The following is a 19,918-nucleotide window of genomic DNA, read 5'->3' as shown; positions in this document are numbered from 1 at the left end:
TGCTGCTGAAAGTGTAACACTAGTAGGTACGACATTATGTCATGGCTGTTTAAAGCTTTGATTCCTGACTCTCAGCAGATAACAAAGTAGCAGCATAATTTTAAACCATTTTTATTGCATTGCCAGATTTCAATTTTCCTCTGGTTCTAGACACGGCTGAAGGCTACAAATGACATAAGCAATCCCAGGTGCAGGCAACCAGCTGTTTTTGTTAATAATGCATGCAGGGTGCGCGCTTCGTTCTCCCTCCAGCTCTTCTCCTTGTCTTATTGAATGGAAAGGGAAGTTGTGCTCACGAGCACATAGCCACGGTGTTCCTTTTTAGAAAGGCACATTATGTTGAATTTGTTATGGCCTGACTCGGTGGCTTTCTATAGTTTGTCGATGCAATGATTACAAAACAAAGTGATGTTTCTGTTGTCTGTATGTATGTGTCTTTCATATTTATTTTTTTAAGCAAAAAAAAATGGAATGCATCCATCCATCCATTTTCTAACCCGCTGAATCCGAATACAGGGTCACGGGGGTCTGCTGGAGCCAATCCCAGCCAACACAGGGCACAAGGCAGGAACCAATCCTGAGCAGGGTGCCAACCCACCGCAGAAAAATTGAATCTTGACTACATTTTAGACCAACTTTTACTCCATCTGGTTTCTGTTAGGAACATAGATAAGAAGGAGAAATGGGCAACAAAGAGGCTTTCAGTTTCATTTGGGTATGGTTGGTTCCTCTGTCAGGGCAGTGCATACCTTTTTGCAGCCCACACACACATTTGTATTGAAAGTGAAGATTTCTGTTACACAGTCAGGGATTTTATAATCTTGTGCATCTCTGTTCTAATCTAAGTCCTTATGAGATAGCATAAGTAAGCACAAAACAATCTGTGGTGTGTTTGGAATTTGGCTGATTAGAAATGTGTTTAGTATTTTTGTGCATTCTCGAGTATTGGCCACAAGAGTGGCCCAGTAGTTAGCGTTGCTGCCTCACATGTCAGGAAGAATGAGTTTGAATCCTGGCCTTGTCACTGTCACTGTCTGTGTTTGTCATAGGTTTTTCCGACTCCATTTTTCCTCTCACACTTCAAACTCGTTTATTGCAAACTGAAAGACTACTTTAATTTGGCCTGTTATAAGTGAGAAAGGCTATATGTATCAGTATAGCCAGTGATTATTTTGTATATTGTGCAAGGTCATTATCTTGAATATGTGTACATGTTGTCAGTTGCTGTGTCTTGGCTTATTTTCTTATGTCTGGCAATGTCTTGGGTTTTGTACTTTTCTGCTGCAAACAAATTTCCCTGCGGGATAATAAAATGTCTACCTAGAGCCCAGCCTTACCCAGTTCCAAAAGCTCAACCTTCTAAAAGTGGATTAAGCAGCCTTAGAAAATGGATGGATGAATTTTGAATGCTCATGTATGGATGGATGGAGAGCAGAACTTACTGATATGTAGTCACATGAATATAGTGACAGAGGCATTTCTTTTATTGACTATTCTCAAGATGTAAAAAAAAAAGCAGTTTTTCATTGGAGTTAAGTGGGATAAGTGGAAATTGTGGAATTTAGTTCATTTTTGTTATCTACACATTTCTTTTATGTTGAGGTGTTGTACCGTGTTAGCCATTATGAATGTAGAGAAAAGCCAAGCAAAATGACAACTTTTATTGGCTAACTAAAAAGATTACAATATGCAAGCTTTCGAGGCAACTCAGGCCCCTTCTTTACATCTTGCCTGAAGAAAGGGCCTGAGTTGCCTCGAAAGTTTGCATATTGTAATCTTTTTAGTTAGCCAATAAAAGTTGTCATTTTGCTTGGCTTTTATGTTGAGGTGTAAATTACTATTACCGGTAAATTGTTTGAACTCTGTGATTGCTCACTCCCATGCACACTCCTTAGAATGTTTCATTCTTACTGTATTGCACAGACGAGCTTGCATTTTGACTGTTAATAAGTAGTCCACCATGCATCACTTTAACAATTGTCAATGCTATCTACTATCACCTGAACTGCCATTGCATGCTTCCTTGATTGTGTAGTGTCCACTTTGGTTGGACCACTGCAGATGGTCCAAAATGAGGCAGTGTGTCTTGTATTCAGTCAGCTGAGATGGAGGCATGTCACTCATCTCTTCAGGTCGCTACATTGGCTCCATTAAGTTCAGATCCTTGATGCTTGCCTGTAGATTAGTCAGTGGGTCAGCACCTGAGTGCATGGAGACACTGGTGAGGTGCTATGCTCCTTCTCACTCACTCGGGTCTGCCAGTGAACAGTGTCTGGTGATGCCACCTGTGCGTCATATCAAATTTCAATCCAGACTCTTTTCTGATGGAACAAGCTGCCCACACCCATCCAAACTGATGACTTCCTCAATGTGTTTAAGAAGCGATTGAAAACCTTGCAACTGTTTTGTGAATATCTGTCAGATCATTAATGAATGTTTTTTACTCAGTGGATATCTGTCATATTGTTATTTTGATCTTTTTTTTGTTATATCTGCTTTATGTATCTTCAATTAACAGTGATCGTTTGCAACTTGTCCTGCTGCACTTATTCCAAACAGTCCCTTGACTGATGTTACTAGATTATATTGACCTCCTTTGTTAGCCGCTTTTTGCTAAAAGTATCTGCTTAGCAAATAAACAAATGTTTATTCTGCAGTGGTTTCCCAGTTATAGGAATTCTGATCAGTTGTTGATCCCATTCTCCTGGATGAACTGAACACCAGCAGTGTTGCATTTCCCCACAATTTTGCATACATTTTAGTGCAGACGCAGTTTTGAAGTTGATGCCAATTTCAGTCACATCGCAGTATTTCAAATCCTGTTCCATGCCTTACACATGAGTGTTGTCAATGGGAGTACTATACAAATGTGGCCAGTACCCATGCCAAGCCATAGCCAGCTTTGAGTATTTTAGGTATGTCCAGACGGAGCCGTGGATATAGTCTGTAAGCAAACTGGTTCACCACAGTTTTACTTGATAGTGGATTTTAGTGACTGCAGCTCAGTACTGTAATCTTCTTAATGCCAGTCTTATTTCTGCACTTGATTAACGGCCAAACCTGAGGCCTTCCTTATTATAGTGCTGTGTCCTTCAGTTCTGCAAGTGGGGCTTAGATATGTTGGTTCTTCTATGTGCAGTAAAATGAAGATGTTCTCTCAGATGGCCATTCTGAACATGCAGTGATTCTTTGTAGCTGTGTACACGGAATTGGTAGCAAAAGAAGATAAAAAGTCAAGATCAAAAGGCGTGTCTTTGCTTTGTTTAAACTTCACAGCCTCATGTCTGCTTCCCGTGCTGTTTGTGAAGAAAGCAAGAGATACTTTTCCAAGGTGAGCACCATAATAGAACAGAAATGTTGCTTTAGCTGAGTGCATAAGTAGGTAGACATTTCTTGTGCTTTCCTCTGGAATGTTTATTTTACTTTGTTTCAGTGGCATTTAGCTAAGCATCTGAGCTGTTTTATGGGTGTAAAACATTACTCCCTGTTAGAGCCTGGGTGAACAATTAGCAAGAACCAGTTAGTTTTATCCATAATTTTATTTCAGAGTATGTTGGTTTGGGGCTGGGTCATGGGTGCTGGATTGTGGCCAAGTCCCTTAAGGATATCTCTTCTAGCTTTCGTGAGATTTGACTGACCCCTAAAAAAAATGATTGGTATGATTGCTTATCCTTTTTGAACTGTGTGAATATCCCAAGATGTTTATTTTTTCCTCCAAGAGAAAATTTTAACTATGGACTGCAGAATTCACAAGGGAATGTTCGCATTCAAATATAGTTTATGACGTTGTTTGTGTCACCTTTGTTTCAGATCATTTAGAGAGGAGAGCCAGCATCACTGTTTTCAATTTCAAAAATAAAAGAGCCAAATTAGAATATCTGTCCTTACTGTAGAAATAATATTGTAAAAGAAAAAATATAAAATATGCTTTTATTTCTTATGTTATATTGCTCTTACATGACATACTGAATGTTAATGTTGCATCAATGTGTCTGTGTTTAGATTGGTATCTTGTGCAGCAGCAAACCACAATATAGAATAATGATGTTCATCACTAAATTGTACATATTAGTGAGCAGAGCCGTTTGCACAAGTATATGCACCACTCAAAAGTCACGATGCACGCAACATTTAACAAGATACTGTTGAATATAGCTGGGACAGAGGCATACATTTCAAGCCTATCAGATGTGAATTTGGCTTTCAGTCCACTGTTGCTTTACAGTTCCTTCAGTTCAGGCAGATTTCTAAGTGGCAGTGAATTCAACGTCATCTACAAATTGCTTGATAGAAAGTAGGAAAGTAAGCTTTTGTTACTTGAAACTGGAAAACACCTTGCAAATATTATAATGCAGGGTTGCTAGCTCGACAACACAGAAATTTGGAAATTTGAAGCTGGTTGTAGATTAATTAATTGATGGAAAACCGGTAAAGATTTGTTGCTGTGGTTAGAACTTCCAAAGTCTCCGTCTCAAATGAAAGTTGTTAATGGTCTTATATATTTTTAAACTTGCATGGTTGTGCCTTTGTGGTCTCATGTCATTCAAATACCCTAAATATCATAGCCAGCCACTCATTGTTTCAAATGAAAACACAGTCTGGTGCCAGAATGTTGCACCTTCACTTAACATTTGTGTGATAAGGTTTATTAATGTGAAAAGTTTTTCAAACCTAGCAAAGCTAATGACATGTGCCACCACTAAAGGTCAGAAGTTATTCCAGTACTTTGATCTTGAAGTGTTCCAAGGCACACTAAAGCAGCTCTTGATAAATGATGCAGTCGTGTGCTGTCAGTGATCGAGTGCATTTATCCACAAGCTAAACCGGTCCTTGTCAATGCAGTACTTTACATATATGCCACGAGGTGTTAAGTACCTTTCATATTTTAAATAATATGGAGGCATTTGCTGTTTGTGAGAATATTTTTGTAATTATAACATACAAGAATATATGCCAGCCAAATAAAGTGTGAATGTCTCTTTAATGTGAATGAAGCAGAATTCATTAATAAGATTGGCCTTCATAAGTTCAAATGATTCCAACGTATGGGTATTTTCATTATTGAATATTGTAGTGTAAATTTCTTAAATGTTCAATTCATTAGAAAAAAATACATATTAATTAGAATTTTGTAACAATTTTAGTACTAGGGTGTTGTACCGTGTTAGCCATTATGAATGTAGAGAAAAGCCAAGCAAAATGACACCTTTTATTGGCGAACTAAAAAGATTACAATATGCAAGCTTTCGAGGCAACTCAGGGCCCTTCTTCAGGCAAGATGTAATACAGAAACTGAAGTTTCCTGTGTTTACATCCACACACTAGGACAAGAAACAACATCTAACTACAAAGAGGATTATTTCATTTATGTTAGGTAGAATGCCCAGAGGGGACTGAGTGGTCCCGTGGCCTGGAACCCCTGCAGATTTTTTTTTTTTTCCCTCCAGCCATCTGGAGTTTTTTTTTTTTTTTCTGTCCACCCTGGCCAACGGACCTTACTCCTTTTCTATGTTAACAAATGTTGTCTTATTTTAATTTCTTATTTTGTCTTTTGTTTTTCTTTTTTTCATTATGTAAAGCACTTTGAGCTACTTTTTGTATGAAAATGTGGTATATAAATAAATGTTGTTGTTGTTATTTAAGATTTTTCCTTTAAAGATTTACCAATGTTGTTTCTTATCCTAGTGTGTGGATATAAACACAGGAAACTTCAGTTTCTGTATTACATCTTGCCTGAAGAAGGTGCCCGAGTTGCCTCGAAAACTTGCATATTGTAATCTTTTTAGTGACAATAAAAGGTGTCATTTTGCGTAACAATTTTATAATAATGTAATTGAATTTATTTACAGTATACTCTGCAGTACTGAATTAAACATTATTTTCCATCCATCTGTAGATTTAAAAACATCATTTTAAAGCATAAACACCTTCAAAAATAGCATTAGCTGACTCCTGCTTTCTTTGTAAATTTAAAAAAAATGACCTTGCCAGTGCTCAATGGCAGAGTAGTTCTAATGTGCGGCACCTTTTAACTGGTTACTTTGTCATTTGGTCACAGGTAAGGTGTGTATTTTAATATAATGAGTACAATCTTTGTTTGAACTCATTTGTCATACCTTTAAGGGTTTTATTTAAAGTAATGTACCTGTTCTGATGTACTTGGCAGTACCTTATGGTAAATTACAATTATTCAAAGTAAGGCTGCTCCCTTTATTTGCCATACATTAAATTCTCTTTTTTACCTAGATGAATTAATATCCACCTACTGACAAATGTTAATGAATGCTAACATTAACAGAGATATTCTACCTACATACTTTACCATTGTAACAAAAAGTGCAGCACCAGATGTCTAAACTTGGAAATAAAAGGTATTAATAAAAGATAATTAATTCATCCATTGATAAGACCATGGATTTGTAACTAGACCCCCCTGTGATTGCACACTAACTAAGTAGCCACAGTTTGAAGGTGTTGCTTGCTTGTCTTCATAGGAAGTGAACTGCCTTTTTTAAAGGCCCTCTCCAAGCCATGTCACCGAAAGTACAGTAACTGGGTGGTCAGTTGGCCAGGCTGACTTTACTGACTGTCTTTCATATGTTTTCCTTGCGGTGGCCTCCCTGGACATGACCACCTTCTTCTGGCTTCTGGTCCTCATCTGGGATAACATGCCACGAGGCATCATGAATTCTTTGTCCTGTTGCCTTGACTTACCATTTGCTCACAGTTCTTGATGTCATAAGGAGGAAGAGCAGAATAAAGAAGTGAATTGTTACATTTATTTACAAAAAGAAATGTGGTTATTAGTCTAATCAGCTTACCTCAATTTTGAGCAGAATCTGTTTAGGCAGAAACCAATGCTGGATGGGTTTTAAGTCCATCACATCACTCCGCTATATACTAGAGCACATTAACGTTGCAAATCAACCTAACCTGCATGTCTGTAGAATACAAGAGAGCTTCTGGAACACTTGAAGAAAAAACAGAATATAACAAAATGATGACTAGCAGGCTGTGGTTCAAACCTGCACTTCTGGGGAGGTGAAGCAGCAGCTGGGATTGCTGCAGCGCTGTGCTACCCAAATGATATTCTTACTGAAGCAAATATTTTCCCATTTAGATCATAATTCAGTTAGTTAAAAAGTCAGTTTTCTCATTATGTCAACTTCTGAGTATAATAACCAAGGGCCAACTCACTAGTACTCTTCTTAAATTCATGCAGTCCTCCACCTTAAAGTACTTCTTCATTATGGCCTTCCAGCTGGCCTAATAATTCATATACATCACGCTCCCAGCAATAATTAAGGAAGGTCTCATACCATAATATTTTTTTTCATAGTCTTTGTGGTTTGCAGGTAAAAGCCTGCTAAAACCTGAAATGAAACTAAATTTTTCCATTGGAATACCTTGTGTATTGTATTCTGTATGTATGTCAGTGGAAATGATCATTGAAATAGAAAATCAGAATGTCAGGCGGCAGACCTTTAATTTTTGAACATTTTCACATCATTTTATAGTTATTTTGCAATTTCCCAAATCATTTACTGGAAAATTTCTGGTTACTTGCTATTGTTTCTGATGAAATGCTATGTTTTGTAAACATGTGGAGAACTAGTTAGAGAGTTCCTGGCACACTTACATTAGATTATCGATTTGTTTTGCTGTAAACATGACCTCTTGTAATGCTGGCTTCCCTTAGGATGAGTTCATATGAAGAAAAAAAAAGTTGTGGAAGTGTGGTAGCAACTAGCTAACACTGTTTTAGAAGAAAGTGGCCCAATCTTTTCTTTTCCTTGTAGAGGCCTGACTGAGCTGTTATTGCCAGCTTTTGAAAAACACCCCAGGTGAAAGCGTCTGCTTTAACAAAATGTAAAGTGTTTGGTTTGATTTAGAACTTCTTTGTGTAAGATGTACTAATTGTGTTGATTTAAAAGTCAGCTTCATATATCAGTCAGGAGGGAAAGTGTAGAAAACGAGCTACAGAGAGTGAAAAGCAAAGATGAGAGAAAGTTGTTGCACCAATATTGGGCTGTAAAATGTACACATTAGTTCACCACTATGCCTTCTCTACAGTTATACCTACACAGGGATGCAATAAGTCTGGTTTAAAAATTTTCCCTTTGCCTATGAAAGGTTTGTTGGGCTTAATTGAGCAGTCAGTACAGTGTACCTAATAACTTTAAAAGCCATAGACATTAGTTAAGAGAACTAAGTTTGAGAACAGATGTGTATTGTTGATCTCACGTGTAACATATGTAAGAAATGACTGGGTAGGCTGACAGTTTGAAGAAGGCGAGAAAGATTGGGGTACCACCCTGGTAACTCTGTTTTATTGTAAACTGAAAAGACAGACAATATTGGCTCAAACAAAAACAGCAAGTTTCTAAAGTACATGTAATTGTTAGCAGTAGGAGTTCTGTCCTCTGGGTTAGTGAGCATAGCACCTGACACCACCTTTCAGGAACAAACTGGCTTTATATTCTGTGGACCAGACAAGGTGGGGTTTCCCAGGCAGTGGGTTAGGTCACACGTCCTTATTTCTTGGCAGTTAAGAAGGAAGGAGAAGATCATTTTAGGGTCTGCATCTTTTTTCGTCCAAGAGTGGTGTTGCTTACCTTCTCGGAGCCAGGAAGGTGGTCCCCAGCCACGCATGAGTTAGCATGAGTTACACAAGGTCCAGTCAAAATGAGGCTGTGCGGCATTTTCAGTTAGGCTGCGTAGACTAGCTAATCGGAATCTGAATTTTTAACCACAAGGCTACTGCTTCATCTTCCATTTCAGTTTAACTGACATCCTTTTTTCTATTATATAGTCAACCTCATGAATCCTGTCATCAGTTAAGTACAGTGTTTTTGCACTTTGTCCACCAGGCGCTGAAAAGTCGCAGGCGCCGTGTAACCGAATGGAAGGACACGATACTGCCAGTGTCCGCTAGGAAAAGGATTTACTGTGACAAGCACTATGTAAAACTAATGTTCACTATTTTCTTGTATCACTCTGTTATAAATTCTGAGGGCTCCAGGGTCCTACTATATCCACCCCAATCCTGTCAAAGGGAACGTCAATAAGGGAAGGGGAATCAGAGGAGCACGGTCCTTCCTAGGAATTTGCCGCAGTTGACACTCCGGCAGGAAATGCAAAAGCGGCGAACCTCCTCATTAATCCCGGCCAAAAAACGGAGCTTAATGCGCTCTAATGTTTTATCGGAGCCGAGATGGCCTCCAAGAAGGTGAGAGTGGGCTAACTTCGCAAACCTGCCGCCGGTAGGTCCGCGGGACTAGCAACAACTTCGGACCTTCCCTCATGTTCAGCAACCCGATACAATAATTCATTATCCATGACAAAGTGAGGTCCCTGTGGCATGGGCAAATCGTCGTTGGCGTTAACGAGAACCACTGCATTCTTTATGTGCTTCAGAGAGTCGTCATTCCACTGTTCTCTCTTGAAAGAAGCCGAGTCGCTCTAAACTGAAAGTGCAACTCAGAGAGCGGGTCCGGTCTGACCTTTAATTTGCAAGCGGTTATGCTCGTGGAGCAGAGCCTGCACCGCGTCCTTCCTGACCCCCGCGCACTCCCTGCCCCGAAACTCGGCCCCGGTACTCACCCACCTGGTTCCTTGTAAGGTCGTGTCCCGGGTTCTTCAGGGACACCATCCTGCCGACTACGCCACTGTAATAAGTAGAGACTTGAGGCGTGAAAAGGTTTGGGGCAGCCACCCGTTTAATTCGGTTTCCTGGCTGCAAAGTCTTTGAGACATCATAGTCAAGTTTACACAACAGAGTCCAAAACAGAACTGCCTGCCTTTTTCTTATACTAACTGGTGGGATTTCCCGGTAAGACCTGCAGAGAACTCAGAAAGAGCGTCAGCGTACCCGCCCCTGGGCTTTTACTGACAACTTCTACTTGAATTCCTAAAACATGGTCAACTAATTTTCCTTTTTTTTAATTTTACATACATTCACACTTCTCAAATATGATACATATGAATGTACTGCAGGCATTGCTCCTATAATCTTCATTGGAGTGGCAGTGTTTCTTCCAGTCATGTTGTACCAAATAACAAACACTTTCTTTTTTTTATTTACACTTAATTAGTTCCACTTTTCCCAAATTGTTGAATCTGTCTTATGGTGCTGGGAAGAGACACAGACAGTTCTGTGAACACTGCTGGGACACACAGGAAGTTCCACATTGTCTGCACTCAATAATTTTGCTATCATATTTGATCTGGCAGCATGTGTTGGGGCTTTGGAAAGAAACTAGAATTTGTGGACAAAACCCTTGGTAAGAAAAGGAAAACTTGTAAATTCAGCACAGAAAGCAAGCCTTCCTGCAATCCTACCTAAGGTTTGTTAAACTAAGATGCCAACTGCCATCAATCTGGTAAAGATGTGTTTAAAGAAGTGAAGGACGTTTTACATACTGAGGATGATGTTACACTCTATCACTTATTGCCAGGAGGAGAGGAAAGTAAACTTCCTTCTGCTGGCTGGAGGCAAATTCTGGAAAGGGAAAGCATCAACCCTGTACTGGATAAAAGTGATGGATGGATAAGTGGATGCAGTTAACATCAAAGAAACCGTAATGAGAGCCAGTTGACACCAGTGTTTTTTAGGAACAAAACTGCCATTTCTACTTTGTTGTGCTTAAAGCGTTTAAATTTATTTTAACCAATTTGTAATATTGAATGTTGTAATTCTGAATTATATCATTCTGGAGTGAGTTTCCAGAAAATGTTGAATCTGAGAGATTAAAGTGCCAAAGCATATAAATAAGCACAAACTCAATCACCTATGGCTTCTTGGATGGATGGATGTAAAGGAAATGAGAGACAAAAATCATACATTTTTTTTATTAAAAAGAACTTGTTCTTCTTTTAGATGACAGCAGAGTGTTGCTGCTTACGAAGTCTCACTGCAGCCAATCCAACAGAAGTAAAGTGGGGTGAAATGGCCAAAAGAATAAATCTTCACATTATAATTTTCCTTTACTCTCTTATCAGACAACACCTGGTCAGCCTGGAGGCAATCTGTGAATTGTTTTGTAGATATTTAATTTATATACTCTGTTATTTTTTCCACACTTCGTAAATGAAGATGAATACATACATTCCATTATGTCTTAAAAATTCTTACTCTTCCTGGCAGTGTATATATTTCTCAGATATACAGAGAATAACTCAAGTACCATGACATCTGTAAAAAGTGCTTGGTAGTTGCAAATCATTTGTACTTTCAATGTAGAGAACTTTCACAGCAGGTGTAGCTAGGCCTCACGGGAATAGATAGATAGATAGATAGATACTTTATTAATCCCAAGGGATACTTCAGCAGCAGCATACTGATAAAAAACAATATTAAATTAAAGACGCCACAACCGTCTGATAGAACATCTGTAGCATCTTATTGCAGATGTTGGAGGACGCTAGCCTTCTAAGGAAGTATAGTCGGCTCTGTCCTTTTTTGCACAGAGCATTAGTATTGGCAGTCCAGTCCAATTAATCATTCAGCTGCACTCCCAGGTATTTATATGTCTGCACCCTCTGCACACAGTCACCTCTGATGATAGCTAGGCCTAGATAGATAGAAAGAAAACATTATTTTTCCTCAGGGGGAAGTTTGGATTTTTTCAGAAGCTCTTTAAATAAATAAATACATCAATAGGTAGACAAGCAAATAAATAAATAAATATGCACACCCACTTTGGTCTGAACACACACTAGAAGTACTATAAAGCAGACAGAATTTGACTTGTCTGTCACAGTGAGGCATTATGCAGATGTATTGCTGTTGGTTTAAAGGGGTCCCAGTCTTGTTTCTTGATACACTTCTGCTAAATAATTTGTTGGATAAAAGTACTGACTATTAGTGTTTCAGATAAAGAATGTGCAGCATAGTTCATAATGGCACTCGGTTTTGTTTTAAATCTCTCCTTCGCCACTTCCATCGGGGATTCCAGAGTGTGTCCCAAAACTGAGTCTGCCCTTTTAATCAGCCTTTTGATTCAGTGGACCTCTCTTGAAGTGATGTTACCAGCCCAGTACACCACAGTGTAGAAAATCACATTGGCCATCACAGAAGTACAGTATAGAAGTTGTGAAGGATGTCACTCCCCAGATTAAAGGAACTCAGTCTCCTAAGGTAAAAGAACCTGCTTCGCCCTTTCTTATAGTTCCTCTGTGTTCCGAGATCAGTCCAACCTGGCATTAATGTGGATTCCCAATTACTTGTAGACATGGAACACCTCTACATCCGCTACTTGAAGAGTGACCAGACATAGAGGCTCTTTGGTGCAATGAAAGTCAATAACCACTTCCTTGGTTTATTTGATGTTAAGATGCACACAATTCTCTTTACATCAAGAAACAAAATTCTCCATGTGACTCCCAAACTTTGCCTCTTCCCCTTTATCAATACACCCTATAAGTACAAAATCATCTGTGAATTTCTGCCAGTAATATGGCCTGCTTTTATATTTATAGTCGGAGGTGTACAGAGTAAAAAGAAAAGGAGACAAGACTTGTGGTGCTCCAGCATTGTTCACATCTGTATCAGGAACAGAGTTGTCTATTTCTTTTTTATCTAGTGTTTTTTTGTTCTTTTTCTATACTTGTATTCCTCTTGTATTCTGAATATTTGTGCATTAAGAAGTGTGCTATATAAATGTATTAATATTATCATTATTATGAATTGTCATCACATGACTTTAATTATTTTCTGTCTGATGACCACTGTCTGCTGCTTAGACAGGCACAAACTTTAGCTGGTTTAGGAAGCACTTAGTGATTATCGAGTGGATTGAGAATCATGTGGATTACAAAGGATTTAAAGTACTACTTTATCTAGAATGGATTTTGGGAAACCCATGTAAATTAATGACTGACCTTAAGATGGATTTTACAGTGTTGTTAATGTTGCAGTTCTTTTGGCAAACTCACCACTAGTTTGAGCTGACAGTGTGTTTTTAGTGGATGGCTGAATGCTGTCAAATGGCTCAATATCTGTGAAATCAGAGCATTTTAGTTAAATAGGTTGGGGGATATACAAGTTCTAGTTTCTGCAACTCTAAAATGCTTTATTCTCTTTATTTTTAATATAACTCACCTTGGTTAGTGACATATATTCTGTGCATAAGGGGCTATATAGTTACAGTATATATCCTTCCATACTTATCATGTTCAGGGGTTTGGGGAGCCAGCTGCCTAACCTAATAGTTTTGAGAGCAGGACTCTAGATCGTTACAGAGCATACTTGCTCACACCACCAGACTCGGTTCATACAAGGCCAATTCAGAGTATCTCTAACATATCTCATGGGGATGTGGGAGAGAACAAAAAAGTAACCAGAAGAATTAAACCCATACTGATGGTGACCGGTCCAGGATTCTAGCACAAGAACTTGGAGCTGTGAGGCAGCATTCCAAGTAAAATTGCTTGTATATTCCAAATGAATACTTTTGGAATTGGTTCCCTACAACTTTTGAATTTGATTTGGAAAAGACACAGATTGTCAATCCATTGCAGTGTCCATAATTGATATAGTTTAATGTTATGAAGTTAATGGTAATAATATGCAACTGGCAGTCTTAAAATCTGACTTGTTAACCTCATGTCTTTTGAAAATTTATATTTGTGGAATGCATTCCTTAGTATGTACTTTATCAGAATTGCTATTTATGGAAAGGTCTAACCCTAAAGAAACTCAACAGTTCATATTGATTCTGCCAAGCAATTCCTATTGAAATTAAATCCTTATCAGATAAGCTTTTGAGGTTGCCCAACTTAATACTTTACACAGAATAAACAGGATGTTAACTCTGTTTGCTTTGATATCTTTGTTTTTTTTCCCTAGATAGATCCATTTCTTATAATAAACAATGATATTGGCAAAAAATCACTTTATATTGGGCTGTTTTTAAAACACCACATACAGAAATTACACATTTAACCACACAATTATATAGTTACTGAGATTGTTTGTTCTCTTTTTTTGTGTAAAATACAACTGCTTAAGTAAGTATTAACTTTGTAGTAATCTCTGTAATGTTTGTATATGTACAGTATGTATATATGCAATGCATCTTTTCTGAATGATAGATGCTATAGTGACTTTTTTGTAATTTTTTTTTTGTTTCAAAACATTCAAAATCAAAAGGCTTATTATTTTGAAGTGACTCTTTGAAGTTAAAATCTTCAGAGAAATAAAGAAATTTGCAGTTTGCATAAACATTCAATTACTATGTTTTAGCAAAGTTTCGTATGCGGACACAGTTGCCTTATAATTGGCCTCAACCAGTGAATCACCAACTGCTACATTTTCTGAATAAAAAAAAAAACCTGATGGACTGCTGTGAAAATTAATTTTGAATTCCAATGCAGTAAGAATTAAAATAACAGAAAATGTATAATTTGGAAAAAGGGTATGAAACAATATGCAAGAATTTGGATATCAGTGTGAGCAATGATGGTTTAGTGATCAGAAAGTGAGTGTTGTGTCAAGCTTCCCAGGTACTAAGTAGAAAAGGTTTATCTTTCAAAACTCCAGTTAACATAGAAATAAAAATAAACGGTGGAAACAACAATCAAATTCTGCAGGAGAATCTGTTTCAGTCTACTAAAAACCTAAAGCTTTTTCACATTTCAGCAGAACACTGATTCCAGACACAAGGCCACGTTTGTGTAACCATTGAGAGGTTCAAGGACAAAAAGGTGAATGTCCTGCAATGGTATAAACAAGGCCTTTGTTCTTAGTCTGCTTTGAAATAAATCTATAACAGAGAAAAAAATTTCAGTGTTCAGTGGTTTACTGAATAATAAATCTGAGTATTGGGTACGGTTGCTCGACCGCTTTGGGGAGTGATGGAAGGAGAGAGAGAGAGGGAGAGAGAGAGAGATGCCATCGATAGTGACGTAAGGGTTACAGAGACGGTCTAGCAAATAGAGAGCAGTTTATAGTCCCAGAAATAAGTTTGAACTTTTAGAGGTAGAGCAGAAGGGGAGCTGCACTTAGACATACTGTAGTCGTTTTTGAGCTTAGAAACGGAAGGCGTGTTGGCCTTGGGGTTCAATGAACAAGAAGCCAAATGCAAATGGCAACCTACAATTCACAAAGGTTACCCCAGTAGTTTACTTAGATTTGCTCCATATCTTATCTGGTACATCTTGTAGTGTACTTCAGAAGCTGTCATTTATCCTTTAAACCCTAAATCCTGTGTTACAATGGGTTCTCACTGTGATGGAATTCATTGCATTTAATGGTAAGCCATTTCAGTTGCAGGAAAAAAAAATCAAAGATTGCATCACTTAGTTAAACATAAAGATAAGCAATATGCTCTGTCAAGCAATATTTTTTAAGTGTTTGCTTCCCAAAATAAATATATAGTGATGTGTTATTGCTTAAAATATTTTATGATCCCAGTTCATATGTAAATATCATAGTCTTGATCTGAGTAGTCTGCATGACACCAGTAGATGAAGCATATGTTGAAGACAATCAGAATGGCCATTGTGTCTGTTTAGAAAAATGATATTATTCTGCTCTAAAAATCCCAGTGACCTTTGTCAGAAATTGCCAATATTTAGTGCTGAACTTGTAGGATGTTAGACCCCAGTTTAAAACATAGTATAGCAATGACTTTTTTTCTATGTAAACGCTGAACTGTGTTTAGAATAATGCAGAACAGAATTTTGTAGTGTTTTTCTTAGAAATTCAGATAGATCAGTTGCATTTCATATAAAAATGTGTGGAATAACAACAAAGTAAACTTCATCAAAAATCAAGAATTATGTGTCTAAAATTGGACAAGCTGTAACACTTTGAGCTCTGTTTGCTTATTTTTTTTCCCCCCTTTGCATTTCAGCTGGGATGATAGCAGCTCTGTTAGCAGTGGGATTAGCGATACAATAGACAACCTGAGTACAGATGATATTAACACCAGCTCCTCCATCAGCTCATATGCCAACACTCCAGCTGCCTCTCGGAAAGCGCTAGATGGTCAGGTAAGTGAAGGGGGATTGGGGTGGAATTGAACCAGCTGTAAGTGTTTTGTTCTGGACAGTGTAAGGATTGTTTTTAACCTTGATTTATTTTTTAAATAAAATTCTAATTAATATTTGTACAGTTATTTAATATGATATAATACTGTTTTCACCATAACCTGCCATTTATTTATAGATACAGTATATAGTACATTCTATGTGTATATTATTATCATGTGCATAATTTTATCCTGATTTATGTCTATATGTATGTAAATATACAGTATAAGTATATTCATTGTTTATAACAATATATCTTCTACTGTTTAGGAAGGAAATTGCATTAAAGGAATTGAAATTTTAACAAACATCCATAAAATTTGAAAACATAAATTACTTATGTAATTTTCAGTCAAATTATTATTTTGTATTTGTTATACTTTAGTAATCCCAGAGGGAATTCTACACTTAATATTAACTTGGCTAAAATAAAACAATGCTAAAATGTTATTGAGATACCTTAGCAACCACTGCAGGACTTTTTATATGTTATAATGTTGTAATAACTTACATTTTAGTGTACTGTTGTTTCCCAGACTGAGCCTACAGCATGTTTAGTGAGAATTGGTAGTACTGCCACTACACTGGAACTAACCCCCTTATGTGCTGAACCATCAAAAATATAAAATCTGGTAAAAGAGGAAGCTTTTGTGTCATTTGTGAGAATGTCAATAGGCTTTGCGCCCTAGTAACCAAGATACCCAAACTATTCTATAACATTTCACTATTCAGTATTTACCTCTGTGATGCTGTTCTTTCTGATCATAAAGTAGGTCATTATGATTGCAATTGACGAAAAGATTTCATAATTAATTGAAGACTTACGGTATTTGAGGGTTCCTCTAGAGTGCCTCTCTCTTTTGGTTCAAAACCTAATCAGCACATCGTCATCTCATAACAGGTTTAAGTTTCGAGTTTGTTATTTTTCCATTCAGCCATTGTAGCTCTAGACTGTCCTCATGAAACTGTGACACACAGACACACACACACACCCATCATCAAGATATCGATGTTTTCAGTATCGGGGGGCCCAAAAACGTCGAGATCCGTTAAAAACCATAGATCAAAATTTTTGATGAATCAGAAACTTTTGTTCCTCCCCCATAGGTTATGGTGGTGGAGAGCACAAAGCAAAAACATGATTTCATTGTAGACTTTTAGGAGAACAACAAGTGTTGGTGCTTGTCAAGGGATACTGTTGTAAAGTCTCTCCTAAACCTGAATAATTACATTATCGACACTAATGTGAAAACTGGTGTTTTTATAATAGAAAGAAAACATCCCAGGAAAGGATCAAGATAAAGAGAGTTTAAAATGCATCACGATAACAAAGAAAAGAAAAGCACCTACCTTTCTGGGCTTTATTAAACTGGCTTGAACCCCTTTAAGTCTGGTGGTATGGCTTGCCTACTTGTGCATGTCTGACTTACCTCACTAAATCATTCTCTTTAACAGGATTTATTCATCACAACTCTGTCCAGCCGTGAGATATAATATATAATATCATGCAGTAAAGTCCTGCATAATTCCCTGTGAATTTCCCCTTGGGATGAATAAAGTATCTATTTGTCTAGTTACTAAGTTGTGATACTATAAAAAAAACAGTTAATATATCTGGAGGATACTAAAGCTGTCAGTCTCCTGTATTAAAGTTTGAATTTTTATGTTGTTGTAGCCTCAGACAGACGCAGAGAAACATTGTGCTGTAGAACGTAACTCCATGTGGTCTGGGGATGAAGTGAAGAAGTCCGATGGCTCTGACAGTGGAGTTAGAATGGACTCAAGCTCAAAATGGCGTCGGAATCCATCTGATGTGTCTGATGAGTCAGACAAGAGTAATTCTGGCCGAAAGAATATTATCATATCGCAGACTGGCTCTTGGCGACGGGGCATGACTGCCCAGGTTGGCATTACAACTCCAAGAACTAAAACCACAACTCCTGTTCCTAGCACCTTGAAAACACAGAGCACTGGTAAGTAGAGTAATAGTATCTCTTGATTGGTTTAGAGTAATTTATTCCTATAATTTATCTTCTATGGTTCTGTTGGATTTAAAGAGAATTTTTTAAAAAATATTTCCCATAAATACCTAAATGTAAATTTATATATAATTTTAACTCATGGGAAACGTAACTAAGTGTACATTTTTTTGTACTGGTTATGTTTACAATATTGACATACTAATAACCAATATTGCAATTGGTAATGTGTTTAAATAATTTTAACAAATGTAATTTACCAGGTTTATTTTATATACTGGCTATGATAAATATGAAATCTGCTGTTCTCTGGGAATGGTATGTCAGTAAGTAGTTTACAGAAAAAATCTAACTAAATTCAGATAAAGAAAGATGGATTTTTAATTTTGAAGCAAAGAGAGAAGTGATTTGAGCCTTATTTATAATTGTAAATCCTTTTTGTCTCTGATCAGTTGATCTGATGTGAAGACTAGTACTAAACTGAAATCCCTCATGAAGAGAATATGCAGTTTTTCTTAAATTTGGTACAACTTAGGATGGAAGATCATGTTGACAGCTGCACATTTGTAAGGGTGTCGTGGCCATATCAAATATGGAGAGATCAAGAAATAATTGTTTTAATCAATCTTTAGAATAACAGGCGTTCTAGAGTGCTACTTTTCTTATTTTCAAAAATAGATTAAACAATTGCAGGCTTTTGCTTAATATCCTTGGTTCCTCAGTTATGCTAGATTATTTCAAACCTAGGAAGAATAGTATGATATAAAGAGTTTTTTAGGCTTCTTAACAATGATTTCCTTAAATGCTATTTAATGTAAATAAAATATATTTTGTGTTTTCATTTGTTATCTTTTCACTGATGCTTTCTAATGACAAACAAACAGAAGAGCTTGTAATGATGTGTTAGTTACTTTTTTAATATTTAATAATTGTTTTATGCTAAAGAGTATAATCTAAATGTAAAGATGTTACTATCCATCCATCCATTGTCCAAACCGCTGAATCCGAACACAGGGTCACGGGGGTCTGCTGGCGCCAATCCCAGCCAACACAGGGCACAAGGCAGGAACCAATCCTGGGCAGGATGCCAACCCACCGCAGGACACACACAAACACACCCACCCACCAAGCACACACTAGGGCCAATTTAGAATCGAGATATTACTATATTGTATTTATTTATTTATTTATTTTCAATTTCAGGAAAGACAGATGATGCCAAAGTATCGGAGAAAGGTCAACTTTCCCCTAAATCTGCTACAGTTCAGCGCTCCCCCTCGGATGCTGGACGAAGCAGTGGAGATGAAGCCAAGAAACCACCTTCAAGTGCTTCTAGGACCCCAACAAACACATTTGGTTTTAAAAAACAGTCGGGTGGTATGACTATTATCACTGCTAGTGGTGCCACCATCACAAGTGGCTCAGCCACTCTGGGCAAAATCCCGAAGTCCTCTGGCCTCATTGGCAGGTCTGGTAATCGAAAGGCTAGCATTGACGGATCACAAAATCAAGATGATGGCTATCTTCCTATCAGTGCACGAACGACCCTTCAGTATCGTAGTCTTCCCAGGCCCAGTAAATCTAGCAGCAGAAATGGTGGTAACCGTTCTAGTACTAGCAGCATTGACTCTAATCTCAGTAGCAAGTCTGCAGGCCTTCCTGTCCCAAAAATAAGAGAACCTTCAAAAGTTACTGTTGCGAGTTCTATACCTGGCTTACCCAATCAGACTGACAGGGAAAAAGGTGTTTCTTCAGACACAGAGAGTGTTGCTTCTGGTAACTCAGTCAAAGCCAGCCCTTGCACCCAAACAGGGATGACCAACTCTCAGAGCAATCGACAGCAAGGCTCAAAGTATGTTGATGTTTCATCACCTACTTTACGCAGGTCAGTATAATCTCCCTGG

General features: G+C 37.7%; 1 protein-coding gene across 11 annotated transcripts in view; it reads left to right on the top strand.

Annotated features, from left to right (window-relative positions):
* The window catches only part of nav2a (neuron navigator 2a), a 797,383-nt gene that overhangs the window by 693,187 nt on the left and 84,278 nt on the right, over window positions 1-19,918 (top strand). For all 11 annotated transcript variants that reach the window (XM_039749336.1, XM_039749362.1, XM_039749403.1 and 8 more), the window contains 3 exons: window positions 15,858-15,996; window positions 17,711-18,008; window positions 19,218-19,899. In XM_039749336.1, the coding sequence (XP_039605270.1) occupies window positions 15,858-15,996; window positions 17,711-18,008; window positions 19,218-19,899 (1,119 nt within the window). The remainder of the gene's footprint in view (window positions 1-15,857; window positions 15,997-17,710; window positions 18,009-19,217; window positions 19,900-19,918) is intronic.

This window comes from Polypterus senegalus, chromosome 1 (genome assembly GCF_016835505.1).
Source record: "Polypterus senegalus isolate Bchr_013 chromosome 1, ASM1683550v1, whole genome shotgun sequence".
In the NCBI taxonomy this organism is placed as follows: domain Eukaryota; kingdom Metazoa; phylum Chordata; class Cladistia; order Polypteriformes; family Polypteridae; genus Polypterus; species Polypterus senegalus.
The sequence above is the reverse complement of the archived record's forward strand: the minus strand, read 5'-3'. Positions and strand labels throughout refer to the sequence as shown.